Raw genomic sequence first — 17,004 nt, forward strand, 5'->3', positions numbered from 1 at the left:
TGATCATCAGTAATCAAGGATGCACTGCCACTGTGGATATATTGGAGACAATGGTGAGAAGGCTTTTGGGATAATCTGTCTTTACCCTAGTTAACTCATAGTGTCTACTGGAGACTGACCCAAAGTCTAAAGGGATTAAGCTTGTCAACTGTCTGCTCTGAAGGAGTAAGTGAAACCTCTCCGATTATGTTGTGAATTTTACTCTAGTAATACCGATTGCAAAATATAATATATATGGAGGGTAAACAACATGCCATGAATGAATTCCATTTCATTTCATTCAACACTTATGATACTTTTATTTGCAAATATTAAGTTAAAAAAAAAAAAAAAAAAAAAACATGGTGAAGCCACAACTAAGTTAAACATAACCATCCTAAAATACATATGCGAAGCGTATATAAGCAAACCTCGGAATATAAATGCAACATGTGAATAAGAGACATTATAAAAGAACAGCCACAAAATAGACATCAAGATGAATAAAAGTAGATAAAACAATTAATTGGTATTTTCATTCTCACCTTCATGTTTTTTAAAGGCAATACGGATTGTATTTACCTTTTTTTTTTTTTTAACTAGTTTCGGCGTTTCCTGCCGCCATTCTCAGAAGTTGACAGCTGTGATGTGTCCTCTTCTATTAGCTGATGTTCCTGGATGTAGCCGGCGTGTTAGTTAAAAGGTAGATCTTGAGCCTGTTTGGTAGCTTCTGTCTGTCTACATAGAAATTATAATCCTGCAAAATATTCACAATTTTAAATAAGTATACATGTCATCCGATTACATTTCCCCCCCTGTAACTAACAGAATCCAATTTTGTTTTTCAGGAATAGGAAGTTAAAAAATAAATAAATAAATAAATAAATAAATAAATAAATAACTTTGCTCACCCATCAACTCAAGTAATGAGTGGTCAAACTCTCCAGAAACCCAAATATTTTTACACAAAATATTAAGTCAACTTTACCAGTTTACATTATCTAAATTACATGACGTTAATTGTACATTGTATATAAATTCGTAAAAACATTAGATTTTCTTGCCATTAATCTAACTAGCATTGGACCACAGTGGAAACACTTTTTGACCGATAGGCTCCATAGTGCAAGTCTATTTTTCGACCGCTAGGTGTCGACATTGCCTCAATTTTGCTGCCAAACCACACACCCTATTTATGTAATCTGATCCCGACTAGACAGGTTACATTTGAAAATGTCGTGTATATTGTGCAAAAGACCGTCGTTTGTTGACTTGTCTCCCACACTATGTACTGAATTTAAAGGAAGTAACACTGCAGATTAAGGAAACTTGCTACGACTTGCCATTATGCGTCACATGTTGAGGCCGTAGCGCTGCTGAGTGTTGAGGAATTCTCGCGTTCTGATTGGCTGCATGCGCCACGCGTCGCATCGCAGCTCTATATTCAACGTATCCTTCCGCGAGCGAGCAACTGTTAATTTCCTGCAGTTTAACTAAAAGAAAAAACACGAAGCAATTCCGAGGGATCTGAATTACACGTGTAATAAATAGCATCAAATGCGGTGGAATACAATCGTAGTTGGTGTTTATCTAGGGAGTGAGTGTGTTGTCTGCCTCGGAGGGATAGCATCACAGCATCACGACAAAGTAGTTCCGTGGAGTAAGGAGCCTAAAGATCACCTTGAGCTGCTTGTCACTGTGCTGTAACATCAACACGAGTCATACCACGAGAGAAGGTGGGTTCAACTAACGTCGCGGTTGTTTGCTATTTCATTTTGGCATGGTTGAGTCTTGTTGTTGTTGTTTTTTTTCCTACACACTGTGTATATCCTAAAATGCGGTCGCATTTCTGCTCCTCGTGACACGTTTGATGGCGTGTCTAATATGAGTCAAAATATATAGTTTCAGCTTGGCTGTCTAAATATGTCTTCTCATGCCATCTAAAGAAATAACATGCATATTGCAATTTATTTTGAAGTGGACGTACGTGATGAACTTTTCAGCCATCTTGAGAGTCTGACATTGCTGCGTGCCGTAGTCTACTGACAACGTTGTCATTAGAATTGTCGTGTTGGTGAGCGCATGTGCAGTAAGGTCCTGGATAACTTGTGAAGTATTTTTTTTACTTTTACGCAACGTAAAGGTATATCAGACGTTGTTAAAATGCACTCTAGAAAAGAATAGTAATCGCTGCGATGTAGTAGACTCGTTTCTTGATGCTTCCTGTTGTGGGCGTGGCCTCGCCGTCTCCCTTGCTTCCGATTGGCCAGTTTGCTGCCAAGCGCTCTGAAGCGAGAACATATGACGCATTGACGCGAACACGAGTTTTGACGCATCGAATACGCTGTAGTAACGTTCTGTAGCTCAACCGTTGTCTTTGTTAACGCTGTCTGATCGTTAGCTTAAAAATGTCTTCCGAGGATGGTCAATGTATTGAGGACTGCGTATGTGTTGAAGACTGTCCATGTGTTGAAGAGCACACATGTCCCATGTAAGGTCTCCTAAAAGTGTAACATGTATGTTATAATTAATAGCAGTATGTTCAGTCAACGTGAAAAGCAGGCAGCAACAACCACGGTGAAAGAAGAGGCCTTCTCACTGATTATCTAACGAACATAGGAGATGGATAGATCATACAAACAGTTTGTGACTCATACAAACAGATGTACAGTGATATTTAAGTACACTATCTCCTTTCAGTGCAGCTCTAGGATGGTAGATGTACTTGATGATTATGACTTTGCAACTGCGCTAGCATAGGCTAGTGGTAGAAGGTAAATGGGTTGATATGGAGCTACATTTGTACATATGCTTAACTTGAAAGCATATGGTAATGTATGTATGTAAAGTTAATAAATTATTTTGTGAGGACATGGTTTCATCACAGTTTTCAAGTTTTTGCTAACAATATTGTGCATATTAATAACGTGATGCACTTTGGGTTGGAGTGGTGATGCAACTCAGTAGTAATGGTGTTTGCAATTGTTTTTTTTGTTTTTTTGTTTTTTTACTGTTTTGTTTGTCTGTTTACTGTTTTTTTTTTACTGTTTAGTCTATTAAAACGGTTTGAGGCAATTGGCCAAACATGATTGACAAATGACAGCTATTAATTAAGAGAGATGTCTATACAATGTCAGAAAACAATTCCTTTCAAGCGTATCTGTCCATTTTGATAGATTTAGAATTTTTGTAAAAGGAATGTTTTTTAAAATTATTTAATGTCAAACTGAAATTGTTTATTTTGTGCTCATAGAATCTTTGGCCTAAAGTAGTAGGTTGTGATGAAAGGTAAATTAATTTGTAGGAACAGGTGCTTTCAAACAAACCGGTTTTTAACAAGTGTGGTATTCATATTTTTGTTCTATTTATAAGTTAGTTTGAGCACTTTTCAGCTGAAGTCACTAATTCAGGTTATTTCACTAGAATGACACTGAGTTAGGTAGAGAGTCAGACCATATCCCCCAAAGACTCAGCAATCCTACTTTGCTGCAGCACCAAATTGTATTCATGGATCATCTCTTGCCTGATTTTGCCTCATTAGGAAATGCCACTTTTTATAAAGTGCAAAGTAAAGGGAGTCTTGAACTGTGAACCAAAGTTGGGGAAAGTTGTGAATTTGGGCCTTTGTCTGAATTTGAACAACAGTGACACCAAAGTTTATCCCTGGCCATTTTTCCTCTCAACATAGTTTTATGCAAGTTATTCAAATAATGAACAATTGAACATGTAATCATTCTGGCATTCCCTAAATGTCAATCCCTAAGGTAAAATGGTACAACTGCATTTTCTGATACTTGGCTTCCCTAGCCTTGACTGTTGTGTGGTGTATACCTCACATCTGCTCATTTGCAGCTCTTTCCCATAACAAGTCTGTTGACTAGCTCTGGCCTGGGACATTTCCAAATCTACTTCATTGCCAGTCTTGACTAACTGGATTACCACAAACAGAACCACATGAGACCTTATCCTGGTATCCTGTTGAGTCCTTAACCTGCCACACCAATGCAGAGCTGTGTGGAAGAAAATAGATTTAAAAAAAAATAAAAAAAATTTGTTTTTATTTTAGAACATGAGAATGCGGTTGCAAACCCTCTGAAAATGGATATCATGAAAGTGATGTAATTCTCAATGGTAGTCTAGTAGCTTTTTGTGGGGTCATTGCAATCTTCTGAAGTCTTATGAAATGCTCCCCTGAGAGGATGTTCACCCGTTTACGTCCACATCACAAATGAATTACCCTTGTGCAAAGCCACCACTGGCTAATTTAACCACGCTGTACACTTGATAATCTTGATTAACCAATGATCAATTCCACACAATCGCCCCAAATGAGTGGTCATGCATCCTCATTAGTACACTCGCTACATGCTGCATGTTGTTGTTGCTGTTGTTATTATTAGACCTAGCCTGTTTTTAGGCCCGCGGTGTTATATGTCCAAAGCTGCTAGTGGTGACATTGTAGTGACTGCACTTTTGTGGCGGTTGTCTCATGTACGGCTGTATTGTCGCATTATGGCGATTGCCTGGTCAACGTTGGCGCTCTATTGACCCGTCATCCTCATCATCACCAAAAGGATTTACTCTTGATCTCCTGAAAGTGTTGTCACCGGGCACAAATGCCTCGGCTAGCAGTTGCATCAGGCATGCTACTGCAGTGTGTAGTCGGCTATTGCAGTGTGTTGGACGCTCCAACACACTGGGGTTCCTCTGGAGGTCAGTGGCAGTGCGGTGCCTCTTTGTTCCCAAGAGGACCAGAAAGATCTACTCGGGGTATGTAGGGCATGAAACTGGTTGGTATAGTGTACGTGATAGAAGCCATCTTGGATGTGTTGAGTCACCGTCTAAATGTCACAATGTACTGATTGCAGTATTCCTGGCCATGATTGTACTTGTCCAGTTATCAGGAAAAAGTGATAAAGCATGTGTTTAGAAAGAGAGGAGGTCATGTGACCAAGAACATTTAAAAGAGTGAGTATGTCACTAGCTGGAGCTAGTTAGGAAGGGATTTGGGGGGATTATTAGCAGCGAGGTCTTAAATTAGCCTCACATCCATGTCAGGGTGACTGCTAACTGCCCGTGAAGGATATCCAGCTGCCTTTGTTAGGAACGGACACATGTTAAGCATGGAGAGCTATTCGTATCATTTATGTAACCTTTTGTTGTTCCCATCCACCAAAAGGGTGGCGAACAGGATTGGCAGGATAAATGAAATGCCACCACACAAAATGAATACGCTGTTCTATCGACCTTCTTAAATTTCCATTCTCCACCACAAACGCTATCTTTACCGGTGCCATGCTGTTGTAAAGGCAACTGATCGGACAATGCGCCTGATGGTCAATTTGAGCATGGCGTGTAATTGAGCATAGGAAATGCAGTATGTAGTATCATCCAGGGATATGTGCAGTGAATGCAGTGTTTCTCTTGAGTGGCGTTTATTCAACTATTAGGGATTCAAGCTGCAACTTGTTCTCTCATGCGCATCCCCACCTTGCAACAGCAAGTCCAATTCATGTTAGTGTTGTGTGATTGCTAAAGATTAGGCTGCAGGAGGCTTTGCTGTGCCACCCAAGAAAATGAATACCTGGTGATGGAGAGGTTGTCAGTGTCCATAAAGACATACTAGGAAAAATAGCCATTGCAGTGGCTCCCTGTGACTCAGCCCACTCTGCTGCCTTCCTTTTCCATTGCTGCAGTAAGGCAGGATGTGACTGCGAGCACGTACGGCTCTCCTTAGCCACTTAACTGGTCTGCTCCATTCACGCCACTGTTACATCATCAGTCAGCAGGCACTATGGAGGCAGACAGTAGAGGAACCCCCCACCATTATCCATTTTAATTAGATGTCCACAGCAAAGGAATTAGTTCCGTCCTATTCTATCGTGAAGTTGTGCACCAGAGTCATTGTTAAAAAGAAGCAAGGGTGGACCCTGCTCGTATTTCTAGCCTTTTTTAATACTCCTTGTGGATGTTGTTGCGGTTCCTGTGTGTCTGCCTAAATTAAAACCTTGAATAATCTGCCTGTGCAAAGTGTGGCGATCTCAGCCTCGTCAATGGGTTCATCATGAATTGTTGCCATTGGCAACCCAGTGGGGGTGGCTGGTAGAGAACACAGTGTAACGTGCAGTCTGGCCTACAGTGGCTGTTGGAAGTGCACCTTCTCCTTGTGAAGTACTTATGTTTTTCAGATAAAATAAAAGTGTTTAATCATTGAATTTGATGTTTCAAAATAATGCAACGAGGGTTGTGTGGTTTATCATAACTTTTGTCCTTCAGGACCTGTCCAGACTCCCAGATAATTGCCATGCCTCAGCCAAAGATTGTCGACATGGGCTCTGCCTTCATCCAGACGCAGCAGCTCAATGCCGCCATGGCTGACACCTTCCTGGAACACATGTGCCTGCTGGACATCGACTCAAAACCCACCACTGCTCGCAACACTGGCATCATATGCACCATTGGTGGGTCTGTTTTTTTTTTTTGTTTTTTTAGATCTACACTACTGTATAGATCTGTTGATCTACAGTACACAAGTTTTGCCTTTAGTTGTCTTATTAATACCATGAATCCCTCCATTTTCTTATTTTTAATATGCACATTGTAGTACTACTGTTACTGTAAAATTATTAATTAATGATTAAATTTTAAAAAATAAATAAATAAATCAGCTTTCCAGATGCCTTGTCTACTCTGCGCGAAGTGTATGTTGTTGAAACGGTATCTACCAAGAAACACAATTATATCACAATTGAGGAAAAGACAGCCAAAGGGCTATTATAAAAAAAATAATAATAATTGGAAAATCCCTTTTAAAGTAAAAGAGGTAAGTACATACACAAACTAACCCTGTAAATCATCTCAGTCTAACTTGAACTTGCCAATGACCTCATCAAAAAATAATAAGTGTAAATCAGTTTGAGGGTGCTAATGATTTGTTGTTTCTTCAAATATAATTAACTTGAATAGTTGGGTCTTTGGTGAGCTTTTAAAAATTGTTAAATGTTAATAATAAACTTGACAAAAGCTACAATTGCTTTTCTTCAGGGCCAGCCTCTCGCTCTGTGGACATGCTGAAGGAAATGATCAAGTCCGGAATGAATATTGCACGCTTGAACTTCTCCCACGGCACACACGAGGTGAGCTATTTCTTAACTTCCTCTTTGGCTTGTTTGAAACCAGCGAGGTTGAGCCCAACTGCCACTTAAGGGCCGTCACGTTCAGCCTGTGCAGATCATTTCATTTCAGATCAAGTCCTTATCGCGTTTGTGTTCCTTTCCTTTTTTTACAATCTTTGCCTTTTGCAGCTTGGCAAACATTGCACATCTGTGAATACAATGCCCGACACAAACTGTTCAAGGTGAAACCAAGGGCAGACCAACAGACTGGTATTTGTTACAATGAAACAAATCACTCACTCACGGTCAACTCTGATCTTGTCTGTAGAAGCATCAAATTAGGATGGGCAGTCAAAAATTGATGAGCCCAATTGAATAGAACCCACAAATAATTGGGGGGGAAAATCTGAGTTGTTTGTCTTCACTTTGTAGTGAAAACTATGTGTTTGAACTTGAAGGATTATTCTAATTATTTTTTAAGTGTTTAAAAGTGTCCTTTTCATGTCAGACATTTTGGAGCTGCCCATCAGAAACAGAGAGCTATGATTTGAATTTCTTGCTTTGGAAGGGGACTCATCACTTAACATTTTCAAAACGTTTGTGTATAGTGACTGGGGATGAGACATATTTGAGAAATGATTAATCGCCTTTGTGACACTTGACAAACTTGAAACAAGCTTGTAAACAAGCGTGACGTGACTATACAATTATCTCTGAGTCAGACAGCCTCCGGTACCTTTTCAACCTTTTGAAAACGTTTTGGTGGTTTCGCGAACAAAGCAAGAAATTCAATTACAGCGCTCTGCTTCTGATGGCCCTCTAACAATGACATGAAGACGACAGAATTAAACACAACTATTATTTTGTTTTTTTTAAATAAACAATATGAACAAGTACAGTATTTAAACTACAAATTGTGAACATTTTTTGGGGGAAATCAGTAGGTTAAATTAAACACCGTAGTTTCCAGGTTGTGTTGCACTACAGTTGAGCATGTCTGTAAAGGGCAGCCAATGTGAACACTTGCCTCTTAAAACCCATTTCAACCCACCAGTCACAAGTGTGATGGATCTGGGAGAAATTTGGGATTTAATTGGTAAAGTTATTACTGAAAGCTGTGCTTCCCACATGGTCCCTATGCAGAGGCTATATGCAAAGTCACAACTGAAGGAACTTAGTTGCTAGTCTAATAGAATGTACTCCTTAGAATTATTTCCTATGTAGAAAATAATGGAAATTGAATGAATCCATTCCAGGGTTGAACTATTGACAATATACAGATAATTGAAGTTATTTGAATATTCTTAACTGGCATGTAAGTGTAAATATGCATAGTTAATAATTATGCATAAAAAAATCAGTTAACTGTGTAATCAACCATCTCGTGATCTCATCTAAAATGTTTACCAAATTGTTGGGGTGTTCAAATTTGAAGAGTTGCTTTAGATTGCCCTTTGTTTTGGCCTCATCTAGGACAGCTTTGTGCCACAATTCCTTATTTATTCATTGTAAGAATTTGGCTCCAGTAGGACAGGTTTGTGTTAGAATTGTTCATTTGTTGTGCCATTCTGTCCAAATGATTTCAAAGCAAAAACAATTATCCTTCACATTTGCAAGATGGACGTCTAGCTATGTATTTTATGTTTTTGAGCTGTTGTATATAAGATTGCGTTGTACATAAGAATTTTACCCTCTCTCACGTTTTTGTTGTGTTACAAAACTAATAAATGTACTGATTTAAAAAAAAAAAAAAGGATTAGGGTTAGAGAAGGTGTTGGTGGCACTCTCATGAGCAGAGTGCACAAGTTGTTTTAGCTCCTCTGCAGATGTGTACTTGTATAAACGGTTATTTTTCTGTTTCTAGTTTCGTCAAAGATCGAATCGTCGAAAATCGAATCGTCAAAGATCGAATCGTCAAAGGTCGAATCGTCAAAGGTCGAATCGTCAAAGGTCGAATCGTCAAAGGTCGAATCGTCAAAGGTCGAATCGTCAAAGGTCGAATCGTCAAAGATCGAATCGTCAAAGATCGAATCGTCTGAGATCGTCAACTAAAAAAAAAAAGTGGAATTCCCAAATGTGAATTTTTTTCATAAATCAGTTTAAAAAAAACAGTATATTTATTAGTTTTTTTTTTATATTACAAAAACGTTAGAGGGTAAAACCCTTTTTCACACAGCGCATTCGTATATACAAAACCTCATAAACTTAAACAACAACAAAAATACATAGAGACATCCGATGAAAATCCTATAGACACAAAATATAACACGTAGCACTAGCGGTAACAAAACTAGAAACAGAAAAATAACCGTTTATACAAGTACACATCTGCAGAGGAGCTAAAACAACTTGCGCACTCTGCTCATGAGAGTGCCACCAACACCTTCTCTAACCCTAATCCTTTTTTTTTTTTTTAAATCAGTACATTTATTAGCTTTGTAACACAACAAAAACGTGAGAGAGGGTAAAATTCTTATGTACAACGCAATCTTATATACAACAGCTCAAAAACAAAAAGGACATAATTATGAGAGATTACCATACCAAAACCCTGTTTTCATCATTTTCGACAAATTGCTTAAGAATCCGCTGCCTTAGTTCAGTGTTTCTTCATTAAACATGAGCAGCAGCCTGCTGGTGGAGCATTTTCCTCATGATAATGTCTTTTATAATCAATGTAGCTTTTCTGTTACACTCAGATGACTCATAAGTGATACAAAGGTGACATATTCTCCAAACAATACAGGGTGTTTGGTTGATGTTGCAGGAGAATTAACAATAGTCGTCACAAAGCTCAGCATGACAGTTGTCATTTAAAATGGGATTAATGAGCTTTTTTCTGACCTGATTTGCCACAGCATCTTGACTTGAATGTTCATAGTTGGACAGCATAGTCACTGGGGTAGGGTAGAAAAAGGTCAATGAATGATTTGCTTATTAAATATGTTAAAGAAACCTTCTTTTGATGAGGTTTTCATAATGAAGCTTCTTTGTTTTCCCCCTCTCCTTTTTGTTTTTTTAAACTGTAGTACCATGCTGAGACCATCAAGAACGTGCGTGAGGCATGTGAGAGCTTTGAGCCAGGTAGCATCCAATACCGACCAATTGGAATTGCCCTGGACACCAAGGGACCCGAGATCAGAACAGGCCTCATCCAGGGAGTGAGTACAGTGTCCCCAATACCATGTTGGTGGCAGTGCAACTTGAAAATAAGAGTGGCATAATGATGTCGATGTGGTTTGACAGAGCGGCACAGCTGAAGTGGAGCTGAAGAAGGGCAAAATGATCAAGATCACCTTGGATGACAACTACCAGGACAAATGCGGCGAAGACATTCTGTGGCTCGACTACAAGAACATCACCAACGTAGTAGAACCCGGCAGCAATATCTACATTGACGATGGACTCTTATCGCTGCAGGTCAAGGAGATCGGTAAGATTTGTTCATATTTAAATTAAAAAAAATTCTCCAAGGTACATTGTAAATATTTATGTTGATGTGTAAAATCAAATTACAAATCAAAATGACAACGTCCTATCACTGGTGATCTTAAGTCAACCAACCCCCGCTTTGGAGTGTCCCAGGACAAAGGAAAGGAGTTCCTTTGTTTTTGATGAGGTTGCAAAAATTAGCAACTGGCCGATGTCACTCCACAAGTTTGTTACCAGCATAGCTTCTATACAAAAATGGTACCTTGGTTTTGCCAGGTGCTTACACAATTATGGACAAATGGGACCCAAATTCATGACCACCCCAACTCATGTCCAGCTTGCAATATCTAAGGTAATATTCAAAGATTTGTACACTCATAACAATAAATTCCCTAGTTAGGAATTTATTTTGAATGCAACTTTTGTTTTTTTGTTTCTCCCAATTCCAAGACTTTCATTTTTAGTTAAGGCTGCTTTCTAATATCCTAATATATTGCGCAATTAGATCCAGATCTTGCATCACAACTTTTTGGACAATGTTATCGTCTTTGATGAACACTTTCTTGCTCCAGGTCCTGATTTCCTCATGTGTGAGATCGAGAACGGCGGCACCCTGGGAAGCAAGAAGGGCGTCAACCTGCCTGGCGCCGCCGTCGACCTGCCCGCCGTCTCCGAAAAGGACATCCAAGACCTGACGTTTGGCCTGGAGCAGGGCGTCGACATGGTGTTCGCCTCCTTCATCCGCAAGGCCGCCGACGTCCACGCGGTCAGGGCCGTGCTGGGCGAGAAAGGCAAGAACATCAAGATCATCAGCAAGCTGGAGAACCACGAGGGCGTGCGCAGGTGTGTGCCATCAAGTTGAGGCATTGTTGTGGCGTTAGTAAATGCAGACGTTAGCTCAGATGAGCGAGTGGTCACTGTGAAGATGGGTTGATGCGAACATGTTGCACCCTAGTGGCCTCATGGTGACACTACACCCAAAAGTCAAACTACGCCACCTGCTGACATCCTTGTGTAACTGCTATTTTGTGTCTTCTTCAGGTTCGATGAGATCATGGAAGCCAGCGATGGCATCATGGTTGCCCGTGGTGACCTTGGTATTGAGATCCCCACTGAAAAAGTCTTCCTAGCCCAAAAGATGATGATTGGCCGATGCAACAGAGCCGGCAAGCCAATCACCTGTGCAACTCAGGTCAGACCTTTGCATACCTTTTTAGTCTTTGCTGTAACATTTTTTATTTTTGTTTTGGGGTTTTTTTTGTATCTTAAAGTTGTCGAATGGTCTGTCTTCAGATGCTGGAAAGCATGATCAAGAAGCCGCGACCCACTCGCGCCGAGGGCAGCGACGTCGCCAACGCCGTGCTGGACGGGGCCGACTGCATCATGCTGAGCGGTGAGACCGCAAAGGGAGACTACCCTCTGGAGGCTGTGCGCACCCAACACATGGTCAGTTCACACAAAAGCAAGTCTTGTAATGACGCAGTAACTCTTCTTTAACAATTAACCCCTTTTACTAATTCAAATCTCGCATGATTGTGTCAGCAATAGGGACAGCTAAAACATGTTAGTGAACCATACATGACGGTCAATTACAGGGCATTCTTGATTTGGCCTTTTTTTTTTTGTATAAGCACAGTGGATTTGAAACAATATGTTATAGAAATGCAGATTTTCAGCTTTTATCTCACAAAATTTAGCTTTTACCATTTGGAATTATATTCATTTCTAAATCCATGCCATATTTTTAGGGATTCACTTAAAAGTTAAGATTTGACTTTGAATTATGTAGGAGTTGAGGGGTATTCCCAACAACAGTGAGAGTCAGACTAAAATTCTGCTCGCATGCGTGTGATTTTCATCATAAATACACATTATTAAGATTCATACAGGCCACCAGAGTGGACTGCTGGCTCACCGTCTGCCTCACAATTCTGAGGTTCTGGACACAATTGTCGGCTGGCCTTCCTGTGTTGAGTTTGCACGTTCTTTCACATGCTTGCACAGTTTTTCTCTTTTGTATTCTTGCTTCTCTCACATTTTCAACAACACGCATGTTGCGTTCATTGAAGACTCTAAACTCAACTGCAAATACTTGTCTATGTGCCCTACAATTGACTGGGGACCAGTGCAAGGTGTATGTACTCAGTCAATTGGGATAGGTTCCAGCTCACGTGCGACCCAAACGAGGACACACGCCTTACAAAATGGATGGATCGAAGACACGTCTTTCATCTGTGGACACTTTGAAAAGAAAACTGCGTGGGCCTTACTTACTTGAACATGCTGCAGCTTACTGCAGTGAAATGAATTGCTTCAAATTATAGCAAATGTAGATTTTTACTGGTGCCATGCCAGTCAGGAGCCACAAGAGGACCATCCATCACTTCACTTCAGATGCTGAGTGATGCAGCATTTTCTATTCCGTTTGAATGATGCCATGATTTTATTCAACTCCACCACCAGTATGGCGTATACGCCGTACTTGTGTGTGTCTGAACTTAAGAATACTGAAGCAACTTGAAGTTCTTAAACCTGAGCCACCTTTTTTAAGCTGCTGTCTTTTTCTGCCTTTTTTAATCATCTGTTTCACACTACTTCCTGCTTGTGTATGTGTTACTGTTGCTTTAACTCCATATGTTCCTAGATCCCATTATAATTAATCAAGCAAGGCTTGTGGTGACATTTTTTTCGTGTTAATAATTGTCTACTGTCTCTTTGTCTCTCCCCTAACTGCACACTCATTCCTCCATCTTCATCATCCTCCCTGTGTGTGGTGGTGGTGGTGGTTTTCGTTTTGCTTGCCACGTCCTTCCCTCGCTCGCTTGCCAGATTGCTCGCGAAGCCGAGGCGGCCATGTTTCACCGTCAGGTGTTCGAGGATCTGCGTCGATCCACGCCGCACTGCAAAGACCCCGCAGAGGCCATCGCCATTGGTGCCGTCGAGGCCTCCTTTAAGAGCTTGGCCTCAGCCATCATTGTGCTCACGGGCTCCGGAAGGTAGGGCCTCATGTCCTCCATTCCTTTCGGCGCTCGGGTCAGCTGTGAGGAAGAGTAGGGCCAGACAGGAACTGATGGAAACCCGGGAGAGGCTGGTGATCACATTCATAATTCTGCTGGTTTTTCCACATTAGTAGACCTTTTCATCATGTTACATGTACACATATATTGCTAAAGTATCCTCGATGTTAGTTAGCAGACTAGATGTTTTATGTTTTGCTAAATTACTGATAAAGAAAAACAACCCATCCAGATACAGTGAGAAAATGTCTTCCACAGACCCAATGATGGAGGTTTGCTTCCTTGTTGGTTACTTTAGCATTAATTTTACTTAATTTAGAGCTGGGCAGATGCTAACTTGCATTAGCAACCCCTAAACTGGGCTCCGATGTTAGCTAGCAGACTAAATGTTATGTTTTGCTAAATTACTTAAAAAGAAAAACAACCCATCCAAACATTGTATACTATACAGATATGGTAAGAAAATGTCCTCCATAGACCCTATGATGGAGGTTTGGTTCCTCGTCTTTACTGTGGAGCTAGACAGATGCTAACTTGCATTAGCACTGCCTAAACTAGCCCTGATGTTAGATAGCAGGGTAGCCGTTAGTTTTGCTAAATTACTCAAAAGAAAGACATCCTAACCAAACATTTTATAGATACTGAGAAAACGTCTTCCGCAAACTCAACTCAACTGAATGATGGATGTTTGGTTCCCCATCTGTTCCTTTAGAATTGAATATAGGAAAGACGTGTATGTTATTTATGCCATCACTTGGTTTATTATCCTCTACACCCCACAGGTTCAGTTACGTTTGATTTTTTATTTTTTATTTTTATTTTTTTTTTAAATTAAGTTGGGTTAGGGGGGGGACTAACCTTTTTCGGTAATGGCAATGCAACCTCAAACAAGTTTTTTGCTTTAGGGGGAAAAAGATGATTCTTCAGTTCAGGAACTTCAGGGCAGCGGTCAGTGCTTTCTGCAACATAATGCCCTGCCCTATATAAACATTATGAAAAGGTCTATTGAAACACAATAAAGCGGATAATATCAACCAGGAGACTTAGTGGTGTGATTTCAAGCCCTTCCCAGATGTGTGAATGATGTGCTGTGTGTGCGTGATAGTAAGTAACTCCCAAACCTTCAATTGGTTCCCCTCGGGGTTGGCTTAGATCGCCCGTGAGGCCGAGGCAGCCACTTTCCACAGCAAGCTGTTTGAGGAGCTTAGGCGACACTCCCATCTGACCAGAGACCCATCTGAGGTGGCGGCTGTCGGAGCTGTGGAGTCGTCTTTCAAGTGCTGCGCTAGTGCCATTATTGTTCTCACCAAGACCGGGAGGTAAGACTCGGACGGGGATGCCCTTAATCAACTAGGGTAAGTACACTATATGGACTTTTTGTCCATATAGCGTGTGTGAATGAATGTTTTTTGATTGCACTGTGATGTAGGTGAAAGAGGGCAGCAATTGACAAGTTGATTTTTGGATATTTGTGGCCTAACACACTACTGCACTCTAAAATGCTACTTTTTCCACTGCACAATTTTTCTGTCTGTTCGATTCTGTATGTGTATTGTAAAACGCTGCTTGTCGCTCAAGTGTAAAACGAAGGCTGGTAGAACTGCGACAGTGCTGTACAATGGAAAAGTGACATTTTTTAATACTTACCCCTTAACAGTAACAGTATTTTTTTTCCCTTACAGTAAACTACATGCATGTTGAGGCTTTTTTTTGTGTGTGTATATTTTGCAGGTCCGCCCACCTTATCTCCAGGTACAGGCCCCGCGCCCCCATCCTGGCCGTGACTCGTAACGCCCAGACTGCTCGTCAGGCTCACCTGTACCGCGGGATCTTTCCAGTCCTCTACACTGCCCCAGCCCATGACGTCTGGGCCGAGGATGTCGACATGCGTGTCAACTTCGCCATGGATATGGGTAAAGTTTTGCACTCGTCTCAGTTCTGTTGGAGATGCATTTTATATGACAACTATACAAATGTAAAATAAAGTGAATGGAGCCTGAAATTCTTAAATATTCACATTTTAAATCTAAGTTGATCTGGGGAATTTTGGGTAGGTATCATATAATGAATTAATATGATAATGAAAGAGAGCCCTTCTTTCTTCAAAAAAGTCATATAAAATACGAGAAGTCAATCTTTTCAGGGGCATTGTAAGGATTTTGGTATCAATAGTGTTGATAATTGAATACTTGGAATCTGGTTGTTTTCGTCTGTATTGCTAAAATGTATTTTATATATAAATTTCCTGTTATGAGCCATCCTTCAGATTTGGAAATTCATGTTAATTCACATGTAAACATCGAAAATTCCCATAATTTTGCAAACTCACTCAAAACTACACAAAAAGCTCAGTCAAGAGAATTCAGTTGTTCACATGCAGTACTCAAGTTGGCTCATTGTGTTATATTTATTTGTGTGTAACCGACAGGCAAGGCGAGAGGCTTCTTCAAGGAGGGTAACGTCGTCATCGTCCTGACCGGCTGGCGTCCAGGCTCCGGTTTCACCAATACCATGCGTGTGGTTCTGGTTGCCTGAGCAGCCAAGACACGATGTCATCTCTGCCTGTTCTCTGTGTAACACTCCACCGTTCTCTCCAACACCTGTTACATGAACGACTAAGCATCATAGGCAGCGTAACAATCCGAGACCAAAACGCCATGACAATTCTTCTGGGTGGGGTTAGTGGTGGCTTTGCAATTTTCACTTCCTGTGTCCATTCCTTTCACGTTAAATTTCCTTCAAAGAAACCAGTTTCGGGCGACAGATCAGATTGACATGCCTCAACCAGAAGCTGCTGTATTTATTCACGTGAGCTACTTATCTTAAAGGAGATCCTCCCAATCTATTGGCGGATCCTGGTGCATGTGCGTTACCACTCTCGCTTGGGTGGCGTCACATGAACACGAGCGCCTCATTTTTAACGTAACACTCCACGGCCGAATAAACGAACAAACAAAATGGCGTGCTCGCGTTCTGACGCGCCACCCAATACCTGTTAGTGCTGTGTGTGAATGGAATGTCCTATATGCTTTCACAATGTGTAGCACTCCGCAAGCTTACTCTCCACTGTGTTACAGGCTATTATGGTGTTTTGTTTTGGACATTTTAGTTTTATTTGGTCTAACTCTAGTGAGTATAGTTGTCCCCGGTGGGAGCTGTTTATTGTACTGTATTTAAGTTAGTTGTGTCGTGCAGCATTTTACGTGTAGTTAATCTTAAGGTGGCACTTGTAGAATTGAAAAGGCACTTTGAGGGGGTTATGATTGGCCTCAATGGATGATGGGTAACAAAAGTTAGAAACTCCTTTTACTTTTTTTTTTTTTTTTTTGTCTTCCCCTCTCCGTCATTGTCTGACACGCTTTTGATTGTTACACTAGAGCTATGCCAACTTGAAGAGGTCATGTGTAGCTGGTTGTTGTCACCAGACTGGATTTCATCAATAAAGAGGCAAGTACCTAAAC

General features: G+C 40.7%; 1 protein-coding gene across 4 annotated transcripts; it reads left to right on the forward strand.

Annotated features, from left to right (window-relative positions):
* The first annotated feature begins 1,551 nt into the window (after positions 1-1,551).
* On the forward strand, positions 1,552-17,003 carry pkma (pyruvate kinase M1/2a). Of its 4 annotated transcripts, none has more exons than XM_077519739.1 (11): positions 1,552-1,715; positions 6,256-6,440; positions 7,024-7,115; positions 10,124-10,255; positions 10,341-10,527; positions 11,099-11,369; positions 11,568-11,718; positions 11,820-11,972; positions 13,356-13,522; positions 15,275-15,456; positions 15,972-17,003. In XM_077519739.1, exons 2-11 carry the CDS (start codon positions 6,284-6,286, stop codon positions 16,076-16,078), a joined length of 1,599 nt encoding a protein of 532 aa, XP_077375865.1. In that variant the 5' UTR covers positions 1,552-1,715; positions 6,256-6,283; the 3' UTR covers positions 16,079-17,003. The 4 variants fall into 4 exon arrangements, with proteins under 4 accessions (XP_077375865.1, XP_077375864.1, XP_077375862.1 ...); XM_077519738.1 differs by lacking the exon at positions 1,552-1,715 and adding an exon at positions 2,307-2,470; XM_077519736.1 differs by lacking the exon at positions 1,552-1,715 and adding an exon at positions 4,454-4,749.
* The last annotated feature ends 1 nt before the right edge of the window (position 17,004 follows it).

The sequence above is a fragment of the Festucalex cinctus genome, chromosome 4 (assembly GCF_051991245.1).
Source record: "Festucalex cinctus isolate MCC-2025b chromosome 4, RoL_Fcin_1.0, whole genome shotgun sequence".
Lineage (NCBI taxonomy): Eukaryota > Metazoa > Chordata > Actinopteri > Syngnathiformes > Syngnathidae > Festucalex > Festucalex cinctus.